This window comes from Myotis davidii, unplaced genomic scaffold (assembly GCF_000327345.1).
Source record: "Myotis davidii unplaced genomic scaffold, ASM32734v1 scaffold111, whole genome shotgun sequence".
Taxonomy (NCBI): Eukaryota; Metazoa; Chordata; class Mammalia; order Chiroptera; family Vespertilionidae; genus Myotis; species Myotis davidii.
Window position 1 is genome coordinate 1,726,431 of NW_006284347.1, and position 27,532 is coordinate 1,753,962.

General features: G+C 47.6%; 1 protein-coding gene across 1 annotated transcript in view; it reads left to right on the forward strand.

Moving 5' to 3' along the window:
* CACNA2D3 (calcium voltage-gated channel auxiliary subunit alpha2delta 3) overlaps window positions 1-27,532 on the forward strand; it is an 817,122-nt gene that overhangs the window by 610,166 nt on the left and 179,424 nt on the right. Inside the window, exons 17-22 of the mRNA XM_006754680.2 lie at window positions 10,972-11,055; window positions 18,985-19,056; window positions 19,314-19,375; window positions 21,011-21,078; window positions 25,094-25,139; window positions 25,293-25,390. Coding sequence (XP_006754743.1) covers window positions 10,972-11,055; window positions 18,985-19,056; window positions 19,314-19,375; window positions 21,011-21,078; window positions 25,094-25,139; window positions 25,293-25,390 — 430 coding nt within the window. The remainder of the gene's footprint in view (window positions 1-10,971; window positions 11,056-18,984; window positions 19,057-19,313; window positions 19,376-21,010; window positions 21,079-25,093; window positions 25,140-25,292; window positions 25,391-27,532) is intronic.

Consider the following 27,532-nt stretch of genomic DNA (forward strand, 5'->3'; position numbering starts at 1 on the left):
TGAGAGGTCATTTGAAACAGCTCTGCTCAGTGTGGAATTACAGGGTGCCTGTGGATGACATCACAGGTCACCTGCAGTCACCCCCTTCCCGTGCCCTGGCAGGAGACATCTCAGGCAGGCTCCAGGAGCACCCTCAGGTCCACAGGTACCTGGGTCTCCACGGAGCGGAGCATCTCTGAGGATAGGTGTCTGGGGTCAACATCAGCTCTACCACTGTCAGCTGCGTGACCTTGGACACGTTAACCTACCTGGACTCAGTTTCCTTTGATGAAAAAATGGGGACAAAAATAGTATGAACTACAAGGGGTTGTTATAAGGATTAAATGACCTCATCCTCACAAAATGCCTAGAACAGGCCAGGCACAGAGTGACATACCAGTGTTTCTTAAGGGAATACACACCCTCATTTGTTCATTTACTCTGTTCGCTCATCCATCAGATATTGTGGAGAACCTACTCTTTGCCAGCGTGTCCTGGGCCCTGTGAGTCAGCATCTAATACCAGGGCAGTGGTGGGTGTGGAGGCGGAGGAGGAGGCGGGGTCCTGAACTGACCGAGGACAGGCCAGTGCGGGCTTCCCCGGGGACCTGATGTCTCTGCGAGTCCTGAGGCGCCACTTGACTTTGAGTTGGGATAAAGAGGTTGGAAATAGATGGAGCAGTGTGTGCAGAGGCCTGAAGGCAAGAATGATAATGACCTTTTTGCAGCTGGCTCAGTGTAGGTGGGAAGCATGGCGAGAGGCAGGAAGTGGTGAGAGAGAGGCCAGAGCAGCGAGCACTCCCCCATCAAGGAGAGAGGTATCATGGGGGCTGACACTACCTGGTGGCTAGAGGGATGGAGGGATGTGATTCACTTTCAAGAGACACTTACTTAGAAGCAATAGATGTGGCAGTTTGCTGCGTCCCATCTGCTTTACCAGGTCCACTGGCCTTTTTCTCTGATTACAGTGGCCTGTTCCAGCCTCTGCCCACATATCTGTGATCACAGACAAATATAAGACCCAGAGGACTCAGTCAGCCTTACCAGGGGCCTTCGGTTTTCCTCTGAGTCATGAGTGATGTCAGAGGTCTCTTGGGCTTAGTCAGACTAGCAAGCATCCAGAAACGTGTGCGTGTGTGTGCGCGCGCACGTGTGTGTGTGTGTGTGTGTGTGTGTGTGTGTGTGTGTGTGTGTGTTTAAAGATATGTCAGTAGAATTGAGGATCACATTAAAAAATATCAGAAGGAAACATTTTGCTCGCTCACCAGCCCAGTGGTCTGGATGGACCCAGGATGGGTGAGAGCCTACTGAGTTTGGTGGTCAGGAATGGTTGGGGCAGAGAGCACGCAGCTTGAAGGGATGTCACGTGCGTGTGTATGCTGCAAAGCCCTGTGTCCTGGGGGAGGTGCCGAGTGAGGGCCGCCCCAGGAGGAAGGGAGAGAGACTCCAGCTGGAAAAATCAGAAACTGTCGCGGAGGACGTGGCCACAAAGATGGGTCCCTGCCTGTCTTCTCTTCTTCACAAGTTCCTAGAAAAAATTAGCAGAAAATGGAGGAACAAAATAAAGCTATCATGCCAAGCGCTCCCCCAAAAAGCTGCACACACTCCCTCCCACCTGCGCATTTGACGAAGGCGTAGCGGTCAGACCTAGGGTGATACTGTCACAGGCATCCACCAGTCAAGGTGTGGAAGGAAGGATCCCTTGCCCTCTTGTCTGCATCTCTCTTCTTACTTCACTTGCAGATTCATTGCCAGCTCCCTGCCCTTCGTGTCATTTAGCACAAAAACCTTGAAGCTGAGAGATCTCCCCGTTCTCTTCTGACGGCCATCCCTGCAAGCTGGGGTGCCGAGACTGGAGTCCTTTCCCCAGTGACAGGCTTAGGAGGCACACGCAGAAGGAGAAAGCCACCCACAGGAGGGCTCACTCTACAGCAAGTTCTAAGACTGACACATGCGTTTCAGTGTTGGTTGATACTATTTTCTGATTTCACTTACAGGAATAAGGAAATCCATTGTCTTCACAGTTTCTGAACTAGAACTTGTCTGATAGTTTCCACTTACTCAAGGTTTTGTGTTTTTTTTGTTTTTTGTGGGTTTTTTTGATACATAGTTTCTCAGTGGAATTGTGCCAAATAAAGTTCTGTAAATGCACACAAAAAGTTGCTTGTCAAATGTCGGAGACGAACTCTCAAATCATAGATGTAATCTCCTAAGGGCAGTGGTATTGGAAGTCTCTCTAAGAAACAGGGAATCTAATTGGCACATGGCACATGTGTGTGCTCCAGGACTGGGTGGCAGTCTGTTTGAAACTGTGACATTCCTTTTGAAGGCTGTCTATCTTGCATCCACTTTTGCTCAGGAAACTTTAGAGCGGGTTTTGTCTCAATGTGTCTAATACCGGAGGAGCTGGCTCCCAGGGGCCCGCAGGCACCTTTACTTTGTGTGTAGCATCCACGTGCCCTTCCCTTCTCTGCGGAGAGCTTATCGCCCCTTCGCCCGTCAGCAGAGGCCCCTCTCCTCCCTGTGTCAGGGTCCCCTGTCCCCGTCCCTTTGCTGGCACAAGTTCCTCCCACCTGGCCCCTCAGCATGATTTTCATTTTTATGGCTCACTTGCTCTGATAGGACAGATCGGCTTTTTGAGACAGGATTTAAACCCAGCCGCCGGGCAGTAAGCCGAGTCTGACCCCCAAAAGTGGCGGCGGGGCTGGCCACCTCCTCCCCACACACAGTGCCTATGACTCACGGAGACTCAGAGGACACTGATGTAAGATAAAGGTCATTTGGGTTTTCAAAGCGGCCTGTTAATTGTTGTTTCTTTAAAAAATACCAAAGCTGTTTTAGATTTACAGCGATCAAAAGGGTTTTGTAATCATAGTAAGAGCACGGAGGACGTTTCATCTTCGAGACACTTAAAAACACTAATTAATGAGAGTGTGGTACCTTTCAGAAAAAGGAAAAGGCTCCTTGTCTCGACATGCCCGTTGCCTCTCCCCCACCTTCCGGGTGCTTCCGGACACACCCCTGTGGCCTGCTTTCCCTCTGGCGTATCTGGGCTTCTCATCTCCCCTTGAGCAGGAAAGACTTCATCTGCGAATACAGAATCATCAGCATTTCTCTCCTGGTCTAGCATCCGTGTCACCCAGGCACGCATCTTCTCCAGCGGAGCCCATTGTGGAGGGGCAGCACGACTTCCATGGACACCGAGCCGCAGTGGTGTCACCGGGCCCTGCACGGCTTCTCTGAGGCCAAGCATTGGGTTTTCGTCACTGGGTGTCGTATAAACAAGACATCATACATCGGGCATGTGACTTGCATGATACTTAGCTTGCTGCACTCACTCAGTTTATTGTAATTGTCCTTGATCTAAAATGGATGCTTGCATCCTTGGCTATCAAGGCTGATTTCAGGGCAGCCTGAATGAGTCCGCTGTAAACAGAGACAGGGCTGGCTGGTGAGAGTTGGCATACAGAGTGGTTCTGCAACCAGCCATGTGCCTGCTAAGTGCAGTCCATCCATCAGTAGTTGCTGTCGGGGTTGAGGACATGTGTTGGCAAGAAGACCACATCCAGGTGGCAGTGCAGAGGGAGGTGGAGACCGGAGGCTCAGAAACCAGGCAGAGTTGGTTTTGAATCCGAGTCCCACTACCTATTAGCCTGTCACCAAGGGGCCTGCATCCCTGGGCTCAGCATTTTCCCAGCAGGGAAGTGATTGTCCCTCCATTGGAGCTGGGAGAATTGGGTGAGATATGTCCAAGCACAGTGCCTGGCACAAGTCTTCATGACAATGAGAGGTTACAAGGGCAAAGCTGGCCAGCAAAAATGTTTGCTTTGTTTGTTTGTTTTTTGCTAAAGGCAGTGACTTAGAAAGCAGAACAGATTGTCAGATTGTTTGCTACATTTTATGAATTTCTTGTTAGAGAAACAATGAACTTAGAAAACTGAAAACAGTGACTGCTTCGAAGTCCTTATCCTTGGGAAAGAGAGCAGGATATCGAGTGATGGTCCCTGCATTGTGGGAGTGAGGGCAAAATATTTTTTTCATTTCTTGCGCTTCTTTTTTTCCAAATTTTCTTGCAAAAATATTTTCAATTTTTTTTTTCAGAAGAAAATAAAAACACAGCAATACGCAAACTGCTTAAATTGTAGCCAGGATAACAGTGACCGATACCAGCTACTGGGAGCCCCTTTTCCTGGGGCCCCTCCACTGAGGCTGGACATACTGTGACAGTCACAAACCTTGATTTGCAGACTGTAGGAGAGAAGGCCTGTCTGGCCACCTGGTCAGGAAACCACGTCCTTATATGAGAACTTTCCCTTTGACCTTGAGAAGAATTGGCCACCTTGCCAGGCTGAACTGTTTCTTTAAAGGAATAAAAGGAGTAATAAACAACTGTACTGTTAAGACCCATTTTATTCTGTGAATGCACTGTCTAGGGGTGAGCTCAGTGATGTAGGGGCTGCCATATCTGAGCAATGACATTAGCAGTTTAGAGAGCTGGCCCAGTGGGCATCTTCTCAAGCCCTGTTTGCTAGAACATACTGTGTGCTCAGCCATGCTTGTACTTATTTGCTTCTCCACAGCCCTGTGAGCTAGAGGCTGTTACCTTCATCTTAGAGGCTAGCAGGTGCACACTAAGCCTAGGGGAGCTCAGACAAGTGCACACCAGCCCAGGGGAGCCCAGAAAAGTGCACACCAGCCCAGGGGAGCCCAGAAAAGTGCACACCAGCCCAGGGGAGCCCAGAAAAGTGCACACCAGCCCAGGGGAGCCCAGAAAAGTGCACACCAGCCCAGGGGAGCCCAGAAAAGTGCACACCAGCCCAGGGGAGCCCAGAAAAGTGCACACCAGCCCAGGGGAGCCCAGAAAAGTGCACACCAGCCCAGGGGAGCCCAGAAAAGTGCACACCAGCCCAGGGGAGCCCAGAAAAGTGCACACCAGCCCAGGGGAGCCCAGAAAAGTGCACACCAGCCCAGGGGAGCCCAGAAAAGTGCACACCAGCCCAGGGGAGCCCAGAAAAGTGCACACCAGCCCAGGGGAGCCCAGAAAAGTGCACACCAGCCCAGGGGAGCCCAGACAAGTGCACACCAGACCAGGGGAGCCCAGACAAGTGCACACCAGCCCAGGGGAGCCCAGACAAGTGCACACCAGACCAGGGGAGCCCAGACAAGTGCACACCAGCCCAGGGGAGCCCAGACAAGTGCACACCAGACCAGGGGAGCCCAGACAAGTGCACACCAGCCCAGGGGAGCCCAGACAAGTGCACACCAGACCAGGGGAGCCCAGACAAGTGCACACCAGCCCAGGGGAGCCCAGACAAGTGCACACCAGACCAGGGGAGCCCAGAAAAGTGCACACCAGCCCAGGGGAGCCCAGACAAGCGCACACCAGCCCAGGGGAGCTCAGACAAGCGCACACCAGCCCAGAGGAGCCCAGACAAGCGCACACCAGCCCAGAGGAGCCCAGACAAGTGCACACCAGCCCAGAGGAGCCCAGACGAGTGCACACCAGCCCAAGAGTACACAGCCGCAGATGAAAACCTGATGGGAATGGGAACCTGACGCTGGCCCTAGTTTTTAACTGCTTTCCTAACTGGCCTGATTCACTGGTGGTGAATCAAGATGTGCTACTCGAGGACGGGAGATTATCCTTCTCTGACAGCTTCTCCATGCCTTCCCAAAGCTTACCTGGGCCTGGCTCAGCGCCTGATAAATATTCAGTGTCCAACAGTACTTTGGGGTGTGTGGGTGAACAAATGAGCAAGTGAGGGCATGAGGGTTGAAGGAGTGAAGGAATGAAGTGGCCATCAGCCCCCACTCTCTTTCATGGAGGAGAGAGGCCGTGCCTTCTTTCCTTCTCTGAAGTGACTGGTAGGCCTCTGAGATGAGAGGAGGCCAGGACCTCAGGCGATGTGGCCAAGGTGTTCACCAGCTGAGGACCGTGGCTGCCCTGGAGGAGAAACATCTGCCCAGACAATGGCTGGCTCCCAGCCCGCGGCCATACCGTTTCTGCAGATGGCATTAGCTTTGGGCAATGCTTCTTCCTCTCCAGTTGTGGGCCTCCCACCCCATCTCCTTCCTTCCTGTTGGCAGCGCGGAGCAGCACGTCCCGAGTATCAATTATTAACACACACATTATTTGTTTCACAGAGGCTGCATGGATGTGTGTGGCTGATTTCCTCTGGCCCTTCCCAAAAGAACACAGAAAAACCAAAGGCATGTTAGGGTTTTTCAAACCAACATGAACATGGCCACCACTGTAGCCCATCCCATTACACATCCAACGTGGGTCTGCAGGTAACACAGGCGCTCCTATCCAGACCGTCACCACTGCAGGAAGGCCTGGCCCTTCGCACACCCCCAGATGGTTCCAGCTTCCTCCTCAGATGGGTGCCCCTCTGGTCCCATCCTCCTAGGCCACAGGCTGGCTTGTGTGTTCACCACATCTGGCCTTTATTTAAAACTCCACCTCAAAGCATTTCATAGCACAGAATATCTTTCCTTATTAAATTCTCCCTCACATATTTTTTTCATAAAACAGGCACCAAAAACTACAAACCTACCTGTGGCTCTCAAAGTATCTGTTTATAAACCTTTGGAAACCGTTTGCAATTCGTTAATCACATTTTCAAAGGAAGTTACAGATTACAGATACACTAACAAATGCCATATACGGTGCCTCGGCCCCAGTAACAAGATCCTCACGCAGGGAAGAGGGAGAAGGGCTGGTGGACCTGGGGTTTGTCCCAGGCCCAATCCCATGGGAGAGGGGAGAGATGGCCTGGGAGATTTGAGAATTTGGTTCTTTTTCTGTCTCTCTCTGTCTGTGGCCACACACATATGTCCTCTCAAGGGGAAAATAGGTACAGAGGATCAGCCCATTTCAACATGTAATTTGTCTCGATTAGCATTAATGTAATCGATGGGTTCCCTATAGGAACACCAAATCACATGTTCCTAAATAATCATTAAAGTACCAAAGTTTGTGAACAGTTCACTTAAAGCGTACTTTTAAAGTAGTTCATTTTAGAAGAAGAAAATAAACACTCTATACAAGTCAGAACCCCGTTGACTACCTATGCTTGAAATTCAAGCCAGCTTTTACAAATCTTTAAAAAGGGAAGGAGGGTCATGTGGAGAGAACGTATTGGTACATGAAACACCTGAAAGAATATGGATTTCAGGCACAGCTTGATTCAGGTGTGCATACCTGGTTTCAGGACTTGCTTCATATCTATTCTCTGCTTTCTTTGCCCTGACATCATTCTCAGGAAGCAGTGGCCGCAGTGGCCAGGAGGAGCTCAAATTCACATCCTCACACTGATGCTGGTGGATGGAGAGCCTCTTTCTCGGGGCAAATCCAGGAAAGCATCCCAGATAGAGTCTCAGTTGGGTTGGCCTGAGTTATGTCCCCGTCTCTGAACCAATCTCCGTGTCCTGGAGGGATCTGGGTCTTCCTCCCATGCTCAGGTCACTTACCTTCCCCTGAACCAAGGAGGTCTTACCCCCACTAGAACTACATTTATTGAGAGTAGGGTCAAGGGGTTCCCTATAGGAAAAAATGAAAGATGACCATGTAAGTGGGGGGTGGAGGGGATGGATGGTGACAATCTATAGCACAGGTGTCTTCCTAAAGAATGTCCAATCTCTGGCCATTTAATATGTTTTTTTTAAAAAAATATATTTTATTGATTTTTTACAGAGAGGAAGGGAGAGAGATAGAGAGTTGGAAACATCAATGAGAGAGAAACATCGACCAGCTGCCTCCTGCATACCTCCTACTGGGGATGTGCCCGCAACCCAGGTACATGCCCTTAACCGGAATCGAACCTGGGAACTTTCAGTCCGCAGGCCGACACTCTATCCACTGAGCCAAACCGGTTTCAGCTTAATATGTTTCTTAATGGGGGAAATGACAAAGGTCAATATCAAGTCATTATGCTAGCGCTTACTCATCATTCCCAACCTGTTTCATATATGCATCTGACCACTGGCTTTTTTCCTTTTCTCACCCAAATTAATCACCTGGTTACATCACTATATTCTAAAGGAGCTCACCCATTACTAAAGACCAACATGGAAAGTGGTTCAGACCTGTTACACATGCCGGGTTAAGGACACATTACAGAGGGCCATTCCTCCAATGGGGTTCTGGAGGGAAGATCCCAGCTCGGTCTGTTTCTCAGTGAAATTCAACTACGGAGACTTGCTTGACTAGGGTGGCTCATTGATCCATATTCTGGGAAGTCTTACTTCCCCTGACTCTCTAATCTCTTCAAGTTTCACGAATACCAGGAATACAATGTACTGCATTTCCTGAGTGGTTATTTAAACAATGCAGAAAAGACATGTTAGGAATGTCAGAAACCCAGGGTTCTCTGCAGTTCCACTTGGGCCAGGTGCCATCTAAAAGGACTTGGGTTCTTTAGCACAAGTACCCATTTTTCTACTGGGAGTGTTTGAGTCACAACTTGGTGTTGAGTATACAACTCTTGGTGTGTAAGATACACACCAGGGGAAGACATGTGTGTGCTTGTCTGACATTATCCTCTTCAACAAATCTCTCCAACCTGTCTATGGTTTGCAGAACAGTGACCTGCAAAATTATTGCATGGGTCCCCTTCATTTCAGGGAAGTGAAATATTAGCCAGTTGCATACAGTGAGCCTATGTCTTCACCAGGAGGGCCAGGGCTCTCAGGAATCATGCTAGCTACATATGGAGGGTTTATTTTGTGCCTGGGAATGCGTTCCCCACTTCACATACAGCATCTATTTAATCCTCCCACCCTCCCTTGGCTGTGGAGGTGCTCTTATGTTTCCCATTGGCAACTGAGAAAAAGGGGGCTTGGAGCAGCTGGGCACCTTGCTCAGTCACATGCCCGATAAGGGGCAGGACCACTGTGCTTCCCTCTTCTAACAAAGACAGGTGGGTATTTTTTCTAAGGCTGAGGGGGCATTTGGTGCTCTGGACCTTGGGATTTTTTAAAGTTTCTTGGTCAGGAGGTGTGGTAGGTGGGGGTGTCCTCCCCCTACTGGCTATATGATCTTATCTATCTTGTTATTTGATGTGTTATTTAATGTGTTAGAGCCCATTTTCCTATATGCGTGATGGGCAAGGGATTGACCTTCCAGAGGCAGAAGGTGATAAGCTGTCAGCAAGTCCTTGGGGAAAAAATGTCCAATAAATGGAGGTTGAATAAATGAATAAAGGGGCATTTTGAAGCAACCAAAGGAAGTACTTCCACCAAAAAGACAGTTCAGACTTAGCATTAGGCTACCCAAGAAATTGTGATGGTTCCCCTTTACCAGTCAGAATCTGGGCTGCATGAACTTCTGGAGTGCCTGGTGGCTCTGTGATGGCTCTTACTAAAATGGGACTTGGGCCATTAGCACAGGTAGCAATGGTCCAAGAATGTCTGAATCCCCCATCACACCTCCTCACTGAGACTCGAGCGACAGCCCCCTGCCCTCATCCTGTTCCTCCCACTCAGCTGGCCTGGCTCCCCCGAGCACAGAGCTGCCCTGCATACACGGACTTTCCATAACAGGATCCAACCGAGAGTCTGCTATCATTTACAGCGGCTTCTGAGGGAAGCACTTCCCCTCCTCTTCATCTGGAGCGGGTCTGATGTCATAGCACTCACCATGAACGCTGTTCATTGGAAACCTGGGGGCAGGGAGGGAAGGCCGGTGAGCAGGGCTTGTCAGGGCCCTGCCCCTTGGAGGCGAGGTGGCCTTCCCGGATGTTGCGGGTGGGCAGTCTCCACAGATGTCTCGGGGTTCCAGAAATGCAGCCAAAATGAAAAAGGCAAGAGGCTAGGGGACCACCTCACCCTGCTGGGCCCCACAGGGGCTCTCGGTCTGGTCTCTCTCCCTCAGGCATCACTAGGGCCAGGTTGGACCTGTCTGGTTCCACCTGTGGACACGGATTTTCTCCATCACATCTGAAGTGCCCTCAGCACCAGTCTCCATAGTAGCCAATGTTCAAAGTGGTAACTTGTAGTTTCAGAGTCTTAGAATCTTATCAATTAAATCTAAAGATGGCCAATTTAGAGAGAAAAGCAAACAAGAAAAGGCTGTACATACATACATTTTCCCCAGTCTGACGTAGCCGTATCTTACTGTACAGGGGCCCCTTCTCCTCAGCCTGCAGTAGAGGGCAGACTTTCCCACATTATAAGCGCCCACCAGCCAACATTGAAGACCCGAGACAGGAGTGTCCAGACCAGGAACATCCGGTTGATAAAAGGCTGGGCTTGCAGGGTGACTAACGCCAGTGATTTAGGGGGGAAATCCTGAAACCACATGCCCAGTTATGAATGCATTCACCCACTTTTCCAGAGAAATGCCCCAATGGCCTTTAGATCTGGCAGCGATTCCCAACACCCACATCCAGCCTGGGGGAGGCAGCGTGCTGAGCTCAGGACTGCCGGGGCCACTGGGGTGGCAGGTAGAAGTTTCAGTGTGTCTGCACATGTTATTAGAATGTTGAACCCTCCTGCGGAGACCAGTGCTTTTGTAGCCGAACCAAGGGTGTGGAGTACATTGAGATAAGAGGTAGAGCGGAGAAGCATAAAACACAGAAGGACACCACTAGGTATTTGATACCATGTGTAAGAGGCCCTTTCCTGTGTTTTAAATGGGCGGTTTTAGAGCCTTGTTGTGAGGAAAAGGCTCTTCCCCATCTCACATACAAGCCCTCTGAGGAGGGGAAACTGATTTGCATCTGGTGATTTAGAGCCATGAGGTTCACTAGGTAAGTTCATATCAAGTGAAGAGTTGGCTTGTATATTCTCCCAGCTCAGAGCCAATGTTCATAGATGTCTGGCCTCAGCTTTCCTGCCTTTCAAACCTCTAGGACTGGTACCCAGCTGGGGCTCTCATTGACGTCCCTCCATTCATGGTCTCCATCCTCAGAACAGGACGCAGGAGGGTAAAGGTTGCCCTGCTGATCGTCTTATGGAAGTGTTTTCTCTTTCTGTCTCTTCCTCTTGCTAGTACGAAGAAGGGAAAAAGCGAAGGAAACCTAACTACAGTAGCGTGGACCTCTCTGAGGTCGAGTGGGAAGACAGAGACGATGTGGTAAGTGATTTGTTTTCAAGCCTGGTGAGGAGGGAGCTCCATTGTACCCACTTCCGTACCTGGAGGCTGCCCAGGAGCCAGAAGAGACCTACCAGAGGGACACCTGGCCACCAGAGGGACGCAGAGACAGTGGGCCCTTGTACTGAGTTTGGAGTTTATAACTCTCCCGCTGGTCAGACTGGTGCCGACAGGCCAGCCACCAGCCTGCTTTGCACAATCCGCAAAACCACCCCCTGGTGGGCTCTGGTCCCTTCTGCAGCCGATGAATCCATACACCTCTTCAGTGCAGTTGTTTGGACCGTCCCTGTCAGGGAGCCTGGGGGCTCTGCCCTGGGCAAAGTCAGGGTCAGAGCTCACCTGTCAGGATTTCATGTTTCTGCTCAGTAGGCCACTCCCTTTCCTAGGCAGGAACAGCCTTTCCTCCTTTGCAGGCCATTACAGAAGCCACATCCCCATTTCTCACACAGATTCAGATGCTGGCACTGCATCCAGAACTTCCCCAGGCCCACAGCTTAGCCCCGTCAGCTTTCGTGATACATCATCATTAAGTCAGAATTGTTAGACATGGCTGCCTTTGTGTAAATGCTGGCGGATGGTGCTTATTTAAAATCATAACGATCCAGGTGTTTCTGTCCACATTCTTGCCCTTCACCTTCTCCCCGTTGTCTCCTATTGCCTCTGCCAAGGCCATGTTCTTCTGCCCGCATCCTCCCTGACTTATCGGGGTCCTCTCTTAAGTGTCATTATTGGGTCGGCATTGTTCTCATCCCTCAGTCTGTCCTGCTCTTCAGAGGGCTGTTGGCAGAGCCATTGAAGTCGCCAGGCTGGGTTCTCATGCTTCCAGAAATGTGGCCGGCCTGGCAGTTCCCTCGCTGTAGCTTTCTTCTCCCGTCCTCGCTCCCCAGACATCTCATCCAGCATAAATCGTGATTTTCTTTCTTGCTTACAAAGTGCCAAGACCATTTCTGTTTCATAATGTAACCTATTTCCTTCTACATCTGTACTAGAAGTACTAGAAGTCTTTTGAAACTTCTACTAGAAGTCTTTTTAAACCCAGGTTCAGACAAAATGATTTTGCTATTTGGTAAGAAGAGACTTCCTCATCTGCACTCTTTGGCACACACAGGGGGTCAGTGGCCTGGTAGAGTTTTACATTTTCTCATTCTTACACATTGTCATCAGGATTCACCTCAGGTTCTTTGGATTGTGCTGCACCTAATGTATATGTCGTTTCTTTTCAACCTGCTCATCCCAAGGATCAGACTAGCCCAGCCGTGAGGAGAGCTCAGGGATGAGCCAGCCTGGGTTCAGATCTGCTGCTTGCTGGCTGCTGGCCCCGGGTCAGCAATGATCCTGTCTGCACCTCAATTTTGTTTCTTGTTCTTTAGTTTTGTACCATTAAATGAGTCTAATGATAATAGTAACTACCTCATAGAGCTGTTTTGAATACTAAATGTGTTGGTATGTTGAACAATTTAAATGAAAGTGCCCATGTGTCGGCACGGCGAGTGCTACGAGTGGCACCATCATCGGTCCTCAGGAGACCTTCTCATCAGCCCGTGTCCTGTGGGCTTACAGTTGCTAAACTGTCTCAGGAATCTCCAAAGGGTGCCTCCCATTGTCTTCTTTCTCTTCCATCTTCACTTTACCTGTTGTTTATTGTGCCTTCACTGGACCTTTAGGTTTTCTCTCCCAGAAGGCATGAACTTGTCAACATGCTTTCTCATTCCCACTGTAATGAATGTGGAGGGTGGACTTAATGATGCTGGTTCTCACTCCAGAGCCCCGTGTCTAGGAAGCATCCCTCAGCTGGTCACTAGTCAACCACTCGGCTGACACTCACTTCTCCTGGGCCTGTGACTGGAGGACATTGATTACATGGCTCACTCTCGGCATCACCTGTGCCTCAGTCTATTGTGAGGTGATATCTCCTTTTACTAAGGATGGTTTGGAATCTGCCCGTATTTCCTTGCCTCATCTTCCTTTCTCACGGGAGCTGCAGAGTGTCGGGTTCCCATCCCTGTGTGTGTCCTTCACCTTCATCTGACTCACAGCTGGATCTGGGCGTCCACCCGAAGAGTTCCTGCATCGCCAGCAAGTCCAATGCTCTTGCTGGGTCTTTGGGTCTTTGGTTGTCTCTTTGCTTTGGGTCTCCTGTCTTGTCTTGTCATCTTGGGAGACCCATACATTTGAAATGTGAGTTTCTTCACTATCAACATGATCAAGTGGAAACCAAGTCGCCATTTCTCTCCCAGGAAATTGCACTCCACTGATTGGAGAATTCTGGAATCTGCAACAAGAACCTTTGTGAAATCTACACAAGGTCCCATATGCTCATGTGCCTACCATTGGTGTTTGCATGAAGTAGCAAACGGTGGACTTTAGGTTAAGATCTGGGAAAGACCAGGCAGTCAGAAGTCATTTAGGAAGAAGCAGCGTAAGGCTGCCTGGCTGCAGAGAACTTCTTGGAAGAGGCACCCTCCTTCTCTGGGCAGCTAGGCTTTCGTTGAATGTAATGACCATGTTTATAACACAGATCCTATGGACTTCTGGAAAAGGTGTGAGGTCACATATACTATTATTATTATTATTATTATTATTATTAATTGTTCACATATACTATTAAAACACATGCAAAAAAAAAGACTGGATAAAATTTTTAAAAATGTTAAGATCAGAAATCATTTACAGGAAAATGAGTGAGACTTCTGGCTCCAGGGTGAGCCAGGCACCTTGTCAACAATATGATGAGTAGGGCAGTTCTGGTGGGCACGGTGAGCCAGGAAGTGAGCCTGACACATGCAGAGCCCAGACTGAATCCTGGTGCTAATCACCTCCTAGATGGAAGAGGTACCTTTAAGTTCCCAGAAAGGGTTGAAGGAACTGAGGGTGACTTTTATCTTATTCTTATTATCTGTTAGTCATTCCCAGAATTTCCACCACAAGCAGGATTATTGCTATAAACAGAAGGAAGCTGATATCAGTAGGAGCTCCCACACATTGAATTCTCCCTACAGGCCAGCACTGTTCTAAGTGCTGTCTGTAGACCAACTTGTTTATTCCCCATAACAATCCTGAGATATTGATGTGATTGCTGTCCTCATTTTACAGCTAAAGAAACTGAGGCAAGGAATTGCTGTAATGGGCCAAGAGCACTGAGTGTGGATTCCATGCCAGGCATCTGGCCCCAATGCTCTTGACCATGTTGGTATGACTTAGAAGGAGCCCTTGAATCCAAGAGTCCACGGAGACACCCTGTATCAGTGCCTTATAGGCATCATCCTCCCCTAAGTGGTACAGAAAAGACGGGGTGTGCCTGGCACATAGCTGCTGAACAAATGCTGCGATGGTGGTGTGAGTACGGCCCCATCTTGTTCTGCTGTGAGTCCAGCTGAAATCCCTTGTGTTGCAGTGTAAGCCTTATTTCCCCCCGCACCAACCCCCGGCAACTCAGTTCTTCTTACCTGGGATGATGCTGATGGAAAGATTCCCCTGAGTCTTTCTTTCCAAAGCCTTAGTGACCTCTTCTCCTGCAACATATTTCTGAGACCTTTGGCTGTTTAGTTTGTTCTTTACACCTATTCCTGTACCTCTTCAGCTCATGGTTGAGCCTTGGGCCCCCAAACCAGCACAGCATGCCTGAGAGCCCAGGCTGAAGCAGGGAGAGAGAGAGGATTTTGTTGTACAAGTGCTCTGTGTCTGAGTCTGTTTTCACCTTCCGGGTGAAGGCTGGCTCAGGAATAACAGACCTGTTTCTCCACTGTCCTTCCTTCCCCTTGAACCTCTTGGCTTGGCCAGGGTCACACCCATTGGGGCCAGAAGCGTTTGCCTCCTGTGCATCGGCAAAGGTGAGGCTCCTGATCTGATGTGGATGATGAACCTCTGATTAGGAAAATGAGTTCTCTTTCTATAATTATACACAAAATCTAAGGTGATCAGGGACTCTCTAGGGGAAGCTACAGGCTCACAGTGGATCTGGAAGTGTGGCCACCAGTTAGTCAAGTGGGGGCTTTGAGTGATCAGCTAAGTTGCCTCGGCTTCAGGGTGCAGGTGAAAGTCAGACCCTCTGGGGCTCTGGAAGCACTTCTGATGTCTGATCGGCTAAGGCAGGGCCAGGGATGGGGGTGCTTCCTGGAGCCCCAGCACTCTGATCCCAGTTGCCAGATTCTTGTTTTCAGCCTGCAGAGGTTTGTCCTGTATCTTAGGAACCACGCTGGGGTGAGAGCTGCTGTAATGCCCACTGCATGGGCACAGTAGCAAATGCTGGCTCTCTGATAGGGAAACATAAAGGTATGTCATTGACATTTTAATTTGCCTTTCTTTGTATGTCAAGCTGAACATCTACACATGTGACTTTTTAAAATATATTTTTACTGATTTCAGAGAGGAAGGGAAAGGAAGAGAGAGATAGAACATCAATGGTGAGAGAGAATCATTGATTGGCTGCCTCCTGCACATCCCCCACTGAGGATCGAGCCTGCAACCGGAGCCTGTGCCCTGACCAGGAAGTGCACCCTGATCTCCTGGTGGAGCTGCACAGATGACTTTTGACGGCTACATAACATTCTGATATGAGCACACCCCAATGCCTTTGGTGGTGTCCCTTGCCAGGCCATGTTCATTGTTCCAGTTGCTCATGTGGTAATCCAGGTGGTGGTGGGGTTAAGGGAAAACAGACACTCTGGGCAGCATCGCTGACCACGCCCTTCCTGCTGGGTGGGGACTGATAGCATTGTCACTCCCCTCCTCTTTTGCCTTCTCTCTGGGTACCACCTCAGAACCCAGACCCTGCGGCTGGTGGTAGCCCTGACTTACAGTGTTAGCACTCAGGTGAGCTGTCCCATTCTCCAGCCTCACTCTCCTAGGATGGAAAAGTGACATTTCTGTGCTCCAGCCCCACAGGGCTGCTCCCTCACTGGACAGCCTATTGAAAAAGCACCAACCCCTTTCCTCTGGCAGTGAGGATGGAAAACCAGCTTCCCGCCAGCCCCAGGCTGTAGGGCCTCAGCCGGTGGGAGAGCCTGCTGGGACATCAGACCTCAGACTACTGCCTGGTCAATGTGTAAAACATTTCCTTTGATTTAAAAAAAAATGGCCAGAAATAGCAGTAAATTATTTTTCTATTAATACTACACAACTTTTATATTAATGCTTTAAATTTGTCCAAATGCTTTCTCTCCTGATTTGTAAAGCAGAACAATGTGGGTTCAGGGGGCAGAGAGCCTGTGTGGCTGTGGGTGAGTGTCGTAAAGCCATGCCTCAGTCCCCACCCCCCCACCCGGAAAGCAGGGATAATAATGATCCCATAAGATGATTCTGAGACTCTTAAAACCTGTGCCTGGCACATAGTAAGAGCTCAGTGTCTGTCATATTACCCAAGCCTCGTAAGCCTGCTACACGATTTACACAGCACCCGTCAGGACCCCGGGGATCTGGAAGTCCTCACTCATGAACACTTCCGGTGGGATGAAGGAAGTCGAGAAAACTGAGCCACAGCGAGGTCACGGGACAGTGGTGTAGTCATGGTGAAGCCTGGCACGGGAGCCGTGACATCCTGCGGTGCTTCTCTTTCCCGTGGCTGGCTCTTTTCAGTCGGTGCCAACCTGGAGGTGGCCACGAGCAGCAGCTCTCAACCTGAGGAATGAGGGGATAGTCACCAAATTCATTAGGTTGTTCCTGAGCAGCAGGGAAAGGCAATGGGGGATCTGTAAGATCGGGAGATACCAGGCTGCATCAGAGAAGCTGTAGTTCTCACGCGGCTCACCATCAAGAAAGTCTAAAAACACTGGTTTACAGCACGGGCATCAGTGCCAAGCACACTAGAGTTTAAATCCTGATTCATGACGTGACTGAGAGGGATCTGGCAGTAAAGAAAGTGAGGGGGGTGATGAGGAAGATGCTGCTGTTGCTGGCGCTGGTGTCGATGGAGGGCAGCCAACACTGACTGAGTGCCAAGGGGGAACCAGGCGCTCTCATCAATGTTAGCTCCTCTGATCCTCCCTAAACCTCTGTGAGGTGGGTGCTGTCATTAATTCCATTTTGCAGAAAGGAAACTGAGGCTCAGAGGGGATAATTGATGGGTCTAGGACAGTGATGGCGAACCTATGACACGCGTGTCAGAGGTGACACACAAACTCATTTTGTTTTTGGTTGATTTGTCTTTGTTAAATGGCATTTAAATATATAAAATAAATATCAAAGGTATAAGTCTTTGTTTTACTATGGTTGCAAATATCAAAAAATTTCTATATGTGACAGGGCACCAGAGTTAAGTTAGGGTTTTTCAAAATGCTGACACGCCGAGCTCAAAAGGTTCACCATCACTGGTCTAGGATCACAAAGCCAGTTCCAGGGTTCATCCCTTCACTACAGTGCTATCCTGCCCCACAGGCTGGTGTTCAGTAAGTGTAACCTACTTTCATTCGTATTGAAGAAAGGGGGAAGACCAGACTAATCATCTAAGCATTTGCCTCGAGAAAGCTGAGAAAGCACCCATGACCCTAGCTCAGGATCCTCCCAGGCCCCCGCTGACTGCTCTGTGCTACGGGCAGGTGGGTGGGGAGGCATGGAGGGTGGGGAGGCTTACCTAATCTCTGTCTTGCCTGGGGAATGTGAGAGGGGAAGGTCCCAAATGGCTTTAGGCAGGCACCAGAAAGAGGAAAAATGAAAACCATGTTAAAGATAAATGGAGCCGTTCGTAAAAGTTAGAAAGTAGACTTAATTAGGACCAGCTCTCCCCATCCAAAACCACAAAAGTTAAAATGAGAAAATATTTCCAGAAATGCCCATTATGTGTTGTTCAAAAATATCTAGAGTAAAAAAAATATATGTTTTATTTTATGCATGCCTCCAGATAAAAATTATGCTTTTACCCTGTCTCACAGAAGAGGGGAATGCAAACTCAGATCTAGACACCCCGAATCAGATTGAGGTTGCCTGCAAGCGTTGCAGTTTTCTATCACCTAGATCTTACTCATGCCCCTCAAAGAAAAGAGGGGCAAGGGTGAAAAAAGCAAAACAGAAAGAAAACCCAGCACAGGGCTGGGAAGGAGCCTTTCCTGACAGGCTGTGGCATGTCAGCATCTGCTCCTGTTCCATTAAATGGCCTTCCCTGTCGTCTCCCATTGGTGCCCATGACGGCACATCTTTCATCAATGTGTCTGCTGTCCTTCTCTGAACTCACGGAAGGGCCACACGTAATTAGGAGAGGTCAGCCAGGGGTGGGGGAGGGAGCCAGGCGCCCTGCTCCGAGGGGACCTCCAGAAATCAGATAGAAGGTTGCCCTGTTCCCTGCCCATCAGTGTCAGCGAAGCCATTAATTGGCCCTGATTTCTCCAAGAGCATTTGGTGATGATTCATGCTATGAAAAGCTAATCCCTGGCTTCCAAATGGTTGGCCGTGTGTGTGTGTGTGTGTGTGTGTGTGTGTGTGTGTGTGTGTTTGAAACTACTGTGTAGGAAAACGCCTTTAACGCACATTTTGAAAAGTTATTTCTCCATGACAAACCAATGCCCTTTTTGGGAATATAACTTATCCCAAGAAACATTCTTGCTCCTTGAGTAGTGTGTTGGGGGTTTGTCCTTGGACTTGTCAACATTGCATAGGCTTTTCTGTCGGTATTGCCTGAGTTTTACCCCAGCACCCCAAATTGAAGTTGAGAGTCATTTATTTATTTATTGTAGTTAGCCTCTCTCCCCTTGTCCAACAGCCATTGGGTGTTGATTCTGCAGGAGCCCCGTTTCCGAGGTCTGAGCACCACATGCAGACTCACCATGGAAGCAGCCAGGATGCAGCAGGAAGCAGCCCAGATCCGTCTCACCTCTTGCTTTGCACAGGCCTCCATTGTGCCACCGAGCCGGAGGGTGCAAGGTGCCCCTGTGGCTTGGTAACCCAGGGGAGAACTAACACTGTTTTCTTTTATCATTTTAGTTACGAAATGCCATGGTGAATCGAAAGACAGGGAAGTTTTCCATGGAGGTGAAGAAGACAGTGGACAAAGGGGTACATTTTTCTCAAACATTCTTGCCACTTAATTTAAAACAAACCACTGTGAAAAATTAGCTTTTGAAAGCTCTATCTGGAATAAATATCTTTCGCTGAGATCATTTTTCTCTTGTCTTTACTTATCTCAAACAAGATTCATGTAGTACTGTTAACCTGATCATAGTGTGTCCATTTATTTTTATTTATTTCTGAAAACGTCACCTAGCAGACTAACCATGTTTTCTTTTCTCTACGACCTTTTTTTTTCAATCTAGAAACGGGTTTTGGTGATGACAAATGACTACTATTATACAGACATCAAGGGTACTCCTTTCAGGTAGAGCTGACCATAATACATGGACATTCCATCAGACCCATCAGTTGTGTTTGTACAAAACCTGCTGACACTCTCAGAGCTCATCATCTGAAGATAACCAGGCACCCTGCCCAAAGGCTGGAGCGAGTGAGGAAGGGCCTGTGCCCAGGCTGCTTTGGTTTTTGGTTTCCAGGAGGGGGAAGATGGTTCAGGCTCACGCAGGGCAACTCACTCAAGTGTCTTGGCTTTTGCATCTCATTATCCAGCAAATAAGCTTTGGGGGTTCCAACTAAGGCGGGGAGAGACAAGTTCAGAGGGTTACCAGGGTCCTTAACCATCTAACTTGCTGCCTAGTGAGTTTCATTTCACCTTTTATTTCCATGACCCAAAATAAAAATAAAAAATCCTTCAAACCTGGAGGTAGCATACCCATCACTACATGCTGTACTTCCATTTGAATTTTCTGAACTGTCCTGTGCTTGTCCACCTTTGAATCCTGTTATTTCTCTTTGTAACAGTCCTGGGAAATGGCTTTGCCTCCTGCCTGCTTACAGATGCGCACGTGGCATTCTGAGGTCTCCCGCCGCTGTTCCCGCAGTGTCGGGACACCTTTTGCCAAAAGTGATTTCAGTGGGGCTGCTTCCTGTTCCGGAATGGTTGCCTCGCAGAGCTAAGGAGAGAAAGAATTTACTGACTTTAGATTAATCTGAAAACTAAGTGATGGATTGTTGTCACATAAGGCCAGGGATCATGGGTAGGTTCCATTGGAACTAGAGCATCCCAGAGAACACTGGACTGCTAAGGGTGTTTGCCAAATGAAGAGACGGTGTTTTCAAAGCATGGTCTCTTACTTTAGACGCAGTGGTTCTCAACCTTCCTAATGCCACGAACCTTTAAGACAGTTCCTCATGTTGTGGTGACCCCAATTTCATTGTTACAAATTAAACATAATTAAAGCATAGTGATTCATCACAAAAACAATATGTAGTTATATACATGTTTTCCGGTGGTCATAGGCGACCCCTGTGAAAGGGTCGTTCGACCCCCAAAGGCGTCGCGACCCACAGGTTGAGAACCGCTGCTTTAGACACATGCAGAAAGTAGCTTACATCAGGCCCGTGAGGGTATGATAACTCTCTTAGACTAGGGAGAGAGTGGAGCAAAGAAACCCACAGAACAATCATGTGGCTACACTCAAGTAGTGGTAGAAGTTTTCCTTTCTGCCCTTGGGAAGGGCTTAATTTGCCCTAGTCCCAAACTCTAAAGTGTGGAGAAGCCCGCCTCTGGCTGAATGCAGGGCAGCGGTGTAGGGGTGCGTAAGGTGGTAGTGAAGAGCAGGGCAAGTGACCCTTTTGAGGGCATCCAAGGAAAGGGCTTGCGAGGGGGCTGCGCAGCTTGCCACACCTCTTTGTAAACACGCGAGAGCCGCCAGTTGCTGCGGGCACTTCCAATCAAAAAATGTACTTTGAAGCAGCTGATTGAACCTAAGAAAAACCAACACCAACTATAATCAGTGGGGTTTTGAAAATAAACTGTTGGAAAAATTGTTTACAGAACATGAAATGGCAATGTGAAAATGGAAAATAAGAAGTTAGCCCACAAGTCTATGCCAGTCGATGCCATGGGTCTCAAGGTCTGCTTTGTTTCTCTGCACAGTTTAGGTGTGGCGCTCTCCAGGGGCCATGGGAAGTACTTTTTCCGAGGGAATGTAACCATTGAAGAAGGTAAGATGCTGCCGTGGTCAGTCTTATCCTTACTGTGGGAAGAAAGCCCGGGCGCCCACCATGGGTTCACTGAAGAACTTGGGCATCTGTCCAACACTCTGGCCAATTCCTGGACAATTGACTCAACTAATGCCACTTGATGTCACCTGCTTTCCTACACTGATTGTGAATGGTGGGAACCCCAACCAGTGGGGCCTTCCTTATGATTTCATTTATTTATATTCTGTTTTAATCCACAGAGTGGTGAAGGCTACTCATAGGAATCATCCTCTAACTATATGCCCCTCACCCGTAAAAAATCAGTACTGGGAAAAATATAAATTAGTGTGAAAACTCAAGCCAAGGGAAAAAAATGAAAACAAAAATATGTAAACCTTGGTCTCCTATACATTTAAGCCACAAATTTCACTTGTGTTTCATGGCAGCCTGGGTCCAAAGGGTCCAACAGGAACCGCTCATTTCAATGATTTCCATAGTTTAGAAGGCATAAGTGGCCCCTTCAGATTCCCAGACCCTCTGGTATTCAGAAAGCACTGTAAACTCCTAGTAACAGGTAGCAGTCGTTATAGCTCCTTAAGACTAAAATAGTTGTCACACCTTTACTGTCCTTTTCATCTCCCCACAACATCTCCCCAAGGTAGCTCAGAGGAGTTACCTTTCTGTTTCAGCAGCTCACAGGGAGGGGTGGGCTGGCCTCTGAAGGGCTTCACTCCAAAAGTGGCCTTGAGTGCATCCCTTGCCCAACCTGGGTGTTCAGCTTTGCATCTCCACAAAGAAGGAGTTGGGCCAGACCAGTGCTCTATCTGGGTGTCGCCAGGGGTTATGGCCAAGGGCAGAAGGTCTGTTTCAAGTCAGGTGTTAATGAAAGCTGCTTACAAAAGAATGAGAAGAACTTCCAGCAGCTGGACCACCTTGTGGCTCAGATGTAGCTGAGAATGAAGCATGAGATCGGTTGTCCCTGAGATGCCAGTTATAGACAGTCTTCTGGTTTACCACTGATTCTCCATACTGTGTTTCAAAGGCCTTGGTTTTTGTCTTCCAAGCAATCATGTCATCTCAAGGAATAGGAAGGATAGGGAAGGAGGTTCGTAGTGGCCTGGGCAGAACTCAGAGTGTGCCCAATGCAGAGCCAATCAATTATGTGGCCTCTTCCCAGAGACATGCAAGAGAAAATGGGCAACTTTGTGACTTGGACAAGATACTCAATAGGATGTGTTCTCCAATTTTTTTTTAATTCTAGAAATTTGTAGCTCTGTGGATATCACTGCCTATGAAGCCAGAAAACATATTTTTAAGCCATTTGAATCAAGCTGAGGAAATACCCCATGGTCAGAGCAATCAGAGAGAGTATGAATAGATTAATGGCCTCTCATGTGTCCATTCCCTTGGTCAATCCTCAATGCATGGTCTGCAAGTTGTTTTGCATGGTCTTTTGGATCATTTTTTAGTCACTATCTTCTCCCTGTATGTCCCACAGCTGGTAGGCTGAGAGTCAGGTAGAGATCATTTCAGAGCTAACTGTAACCACCATGCAAGACATTTGTCTGAATCCTCAGCAAGGGGCAGAGTGTCTGGTTATCCACAGAAATGAGGTCAGATCTTCCTCTCTCTGTTGGTCCTCTATGAATAAGAGGGCTTGTAGTCCTGCCACCTGTGCTGAGTCACAGAGCCTGAGAAAGCTGCTTCCCCTCGGGCTAACTAGGAGAGGCTCATGTCATTACTAAGGGCCAAGGCATGGTTGGTGTGCTGTTCTGTTCCTGGAGAAGGAAGGAGAACCCTGGGACGGACAATCTCACTTCTGTAGGATCCTCCATAAGGAATGCTGCCCAAGGGAATGTAGGCATTTTTAATGTGATTTGAAAAAAAGCTGTAGTTCTACCTGCTGAAATCGCTCCTCTTCTGAATCTCCTTGACACTCGGTCTGCATCTTTAATATCTATTGTACATGACGATTGTTCAGTAAATTAGAGACTCTCATTATTGTCAGCATTAGCAATCATCAGTAGGTGTAATTTTGTAAGAGGACCAAAAGAAGAGGTGAAAGAATTGGAAAACAGTTCAATTTGTTTGGTGCCCTAGGAACTCCAAGAGGAAGCAGTAAAAAAGGTGTTTCTTTCACGGTGTCATGTATAGGTCCTATGAAATATAGCCAGAGGGGGCTTTGTGGATCAAAGCTGATGAGAAAAGAAACTAGAAAAATAGCTAGAATTGACATCATTAACCCCATATTCCAAGAAGGCAAGATCTCACATGAGGTCCTTCACATTCATAATTCCTCCTTCCAGGAGCACTCTCTCCAGTATCTACATGGCTTTCCCTCACCTCCTTCAGGATTTTGCTTAACAGCCATTTTCTCAGTGAAGACTTCCCTGACGTCCATGGCTAAAACTGAAACTTTCTTTCTCCACCCTTACTATCTCTTGTCTCTCCCTACCCTTGTTACATTCTCTCTTCTTCATAGACCTTACCGCTAACTGATACTCTATGTATTTTAATTTTATTTACTTGTCTCTTTCCTACCACTGGAAGGTAAATATTAGGAGAGAAGTGATTTTTGTTTTATTATTCACTGCTATATTCTTAGGGCCTGTAATAGCACTTCGCTCAGTGAACGTATGAAATGAAGGGAAGAATTGTCCGAGGAACCAATTACTATCCCATTCAATCCTCTCCTGAAGTCTATCTGTTAGGCATGTTCACCTGTGTGTCCTGGCTGATAAAACTCAGGGTTGAAGTGACATTCCCAAGATCATTCAACCAGTAGGTGGTGGAGCCAGGATTTGGCCACTTGGATGATATATGATGATAGTCTATCTAATGTATCCCCTACTTCCTATAAAATCAAGCAGGAGTGTGTGTTGATTGATCTAGTATTTTTCTGTATTTTACACATTTGTATTTGAGGTAAAAATTGGAATCCGGGGTGCAATGAGACAGTGCTGGTCATTTGGGAAATTCTGACATCCTAAAACAGGTTTTCAGCACCATTGGAGTCCCTGAGGTCATCACTCAAAAGTATGGCTGCTGATGACCCACTGAAATGAAGTCTCATGAACACACAGGCAAAGAGTCTGACTTCACAGAGTTGGGCTGTTCTGGACCATTCTGTGAAAATGCCCAAATTCTCTGCTACCCCAGTTCTCTTAGCTACCTTTCCAGACCGATGACTCATTTTCACTTAGGATTCTGTAACAACTAGCCATGTTTGCTGGTCAGTTGAGTATTGGCAATTTCATGCCATTCAACTTATAACTTCACCCTCACAACCATCCATCAGTTAGAGACTGTTACCATTATTCCTGCTTTGCACATGAAGAGACAACATTTAGAAAAGTAAGATAACCTGCTATCCCTTTGAGTGCCAACCAATATCCTAGGAACTATGCGAAAATTGCCAAGGCATTTCTGCTGATTTTACAGCAGTTTAGGAAAAAATGATGAATCGCAAGTAAAGGAAGTTACATATTCAAAAACTTAAGGAAACCTTTACTACATTGACATATTTAGCAATATCATCATCACTAATAAAAGCAGACTTAGAACTGGATGCCATTTTGAAGCTTTGATAGCACTCCCGGCACTTTTGGCGAAAGACAGGAGGAGCGTGATAGCATTCCCCTGCACTCTAGGGGCTCAAATCGCACAGGAGTTAGGTGGCTTAGCCCAGTCCCCAGCTCAGGCTGCATGGGGACCCAAAGGCAGTGTCTCCACCATCACGCTAAGCTCCTCTCCCATGACTCACTGATGCATCATTTCTCGGCAAGGAGTTGAGGCTTTCCTGGGATACACAGCCCTGGAAGGTGGTGGCTGAGTGAGGAAGAAGTTTTGCCTGGAAAATAACTTGTTTTCTTTGATCAGAGCCCCTTTTCTAAGGCAGATATCTTTGGGGTTGATGTCTACCCTTAACCACCCCAGGGCCCCGCCCAAGAACATTTGAAGCACGTGAGAGGATGAGGAGGGTCAGTGCCCCACACAGATGGTGTTTACTCATTAACGTCTTCTCCTTGACCTCCAGGCCTGCATGACTTAGAACACCCCGATGTGTCCTTGGCAGACGAATGGTAAGAATTAAAATCCTTTATCAGTACTGGTAATTGGTGCCTGCTTTGTTCTCAAGTTCTCTATACTCTCGTGTCCAGTTCTCCCGTTTTAAAGGCAAAAGAAGGTGATGCTGTGACTATTTACATGTTGTCTGGGCCATGTCATGTCCGTAGGTCCTACTGCAACACGGACCTGCACCCAGAGCACCGCCATCTGTCTCAGTTAGAAGCGATTAAGCTCTACCTCAAAGGCAAAGAACCTCTGCTGCAATGTGAGTGTGCTTCCAGACGCGGCGTATGCAGGTGGTGGTGGCGGGGTGAAAGCAAAACCGTCGGTCGCTTCAGTGTTCCAGGGGAGCTTTGCTTTGGCAGAGACTACCAGTCACCTTAAATCCAGCCAAATGTCTGCTTCCTGTAGGAACAAGAGAAAGAATGTGGGTTATGGAAAGTCATGTAGAATTCCCAATCCCAGATTAACCCTTTACACCAGATTTATCCTCCTACCAAACGATTTAGTCAAATAATCATTTAGTCAAATACCTAAATAGGATGAAAACGTTACAACTGGGAAGGGATTGTATATATCTGCTTATCCAGCTCTTTTATTCTATAAACTAGAGGCCCAATGCACAAATACTTGTGCAAAAGCAGGCCTTCCTTCCCCCGGCTGCCGGCACCGGCTTCCCTCTGGCACCCTGGACCTGGGCTTCCCTCGCAGCCTGGGCTTCGTCTGGAAGGACATCCGGAAGGATGTCCGGAAGGACACCCAATCTAATTAGCATATTATGCTTTTATTATTATAGATGGTAAACCAGGGCTGGAAATAGGACTTGTCTTATTCAAGGTCATAATCTAGGTGTCCTAATTCTCTCCAGGTGGGATTGCCACTGCTTCTTGTGGGGTATGTGCTGCTCCTCTCCTCCCACCAAGTGCCCTAGGAGGGAGCTTAGTGAGTCAGAAATGGCAGACAACTCGTGCAGAGGGAGGGGCAGGGAGAGCAGCAGCAGGCCTGGCGCTCACCAAGCGCAAGGTCAGATCTTGAACTGTTAGTTGCAGTGGCTACAGACTGGGCAGAGGGAGACTCATCCCAGATGAGCATTACAGACCCTTACCAGCTATCACTTATTCAGTGATGTGAAATGTTCCTTACACGCGTTGTCTTACAGAATAAGCACAGCAGCTCTGGGAGGTGTAAGGAGATTGCCCAACTCCCAAACCACATCTTCAGGGAATGGATTAACTTTTCTGGATGTGCTCTGATACAGAAAGGGTCAGATGGACAGACAGCCTAGGAGCCCAACTTTTTTTTTTTTTTACTTTGACTTTTTGCAGGACAGATTTTTAAAAGCATAGAAATTAGATTTAAAAACCATTTACATTTGCCATCAAGTCTTAATATTTTTCCATACTTGCTTCCTGAACATTTTTAAGGAATAAAACATAACAGATAATGTTGAAGCCCGAGTACCCCATCCTGTGCAATTACCTTCCCAGGGAGAATTGCCATCCTGTATTTGTTCATCATTCCCATACATTTTATGCTATAACTATATACAGGGTAGGGCAGGAGTAGGTTTATATTTGTTTGTATGGAAAATAATATAATAACTAATAAATAATAATACAAAAATAAATTGTTTCAAGTACTCCCAACTATAAACCCACCTTTGCGCACCCTGTATATAGGTATCCATTAAAAATATGTAACATTATTTTCTATATTTAAATATAAGATGTCCGTAAAAATGTGTACACACTTTAACAGCTGATAGCTCAATTTTGAAAATGAAATATAGTTTAATAAACACTGGCTTTATAATTATTCAAAGTTTTCATATACATTTTTGGGACACCCTATATATTTTTCCATGTTTATTTTCTATGAATTTTATGTATATGGTATACTATACATATTATAAATCGTATATATGCATTATTCTACAACTTGTGTTGTCACTCATTGTAATTTTGAGAGATGCATTTGTGTTGATTATTTAACTCTGATTCATTTGTTTGAATTACTATATAATATTCCACTGCATGACAATTTTTCAGTTTATCTGGGGTTTTTTTTGTTTGTTTCTTTCTTTCCTTCTTTGGTGATCCGTAATTTTTTTTAATTTTTTAAAATCTTTATTGTTGAAAATATTATATATGTCCCCTCCTCCCCCCATTGACCCCTTCTACTAGCCAGACCTTGCCCTAAGCTCCACCTTGTTCTCCCCCAGCCTACGTGAGACTCCTTTGCTTTGTGTGATAATGAGTTGCCCCTGTTGTGAGGTGATTGGAGGGCTCTAGGGTGCCTTTGGGATATCCCCCTGATTCCTTCGCCTCTTCCCCGGAACTCTGCCAAGAGGCCCTTTGCATACGGACTTATTTCACCCTCTAAAATGAAGGGGGGTGGGGGGGAAGCT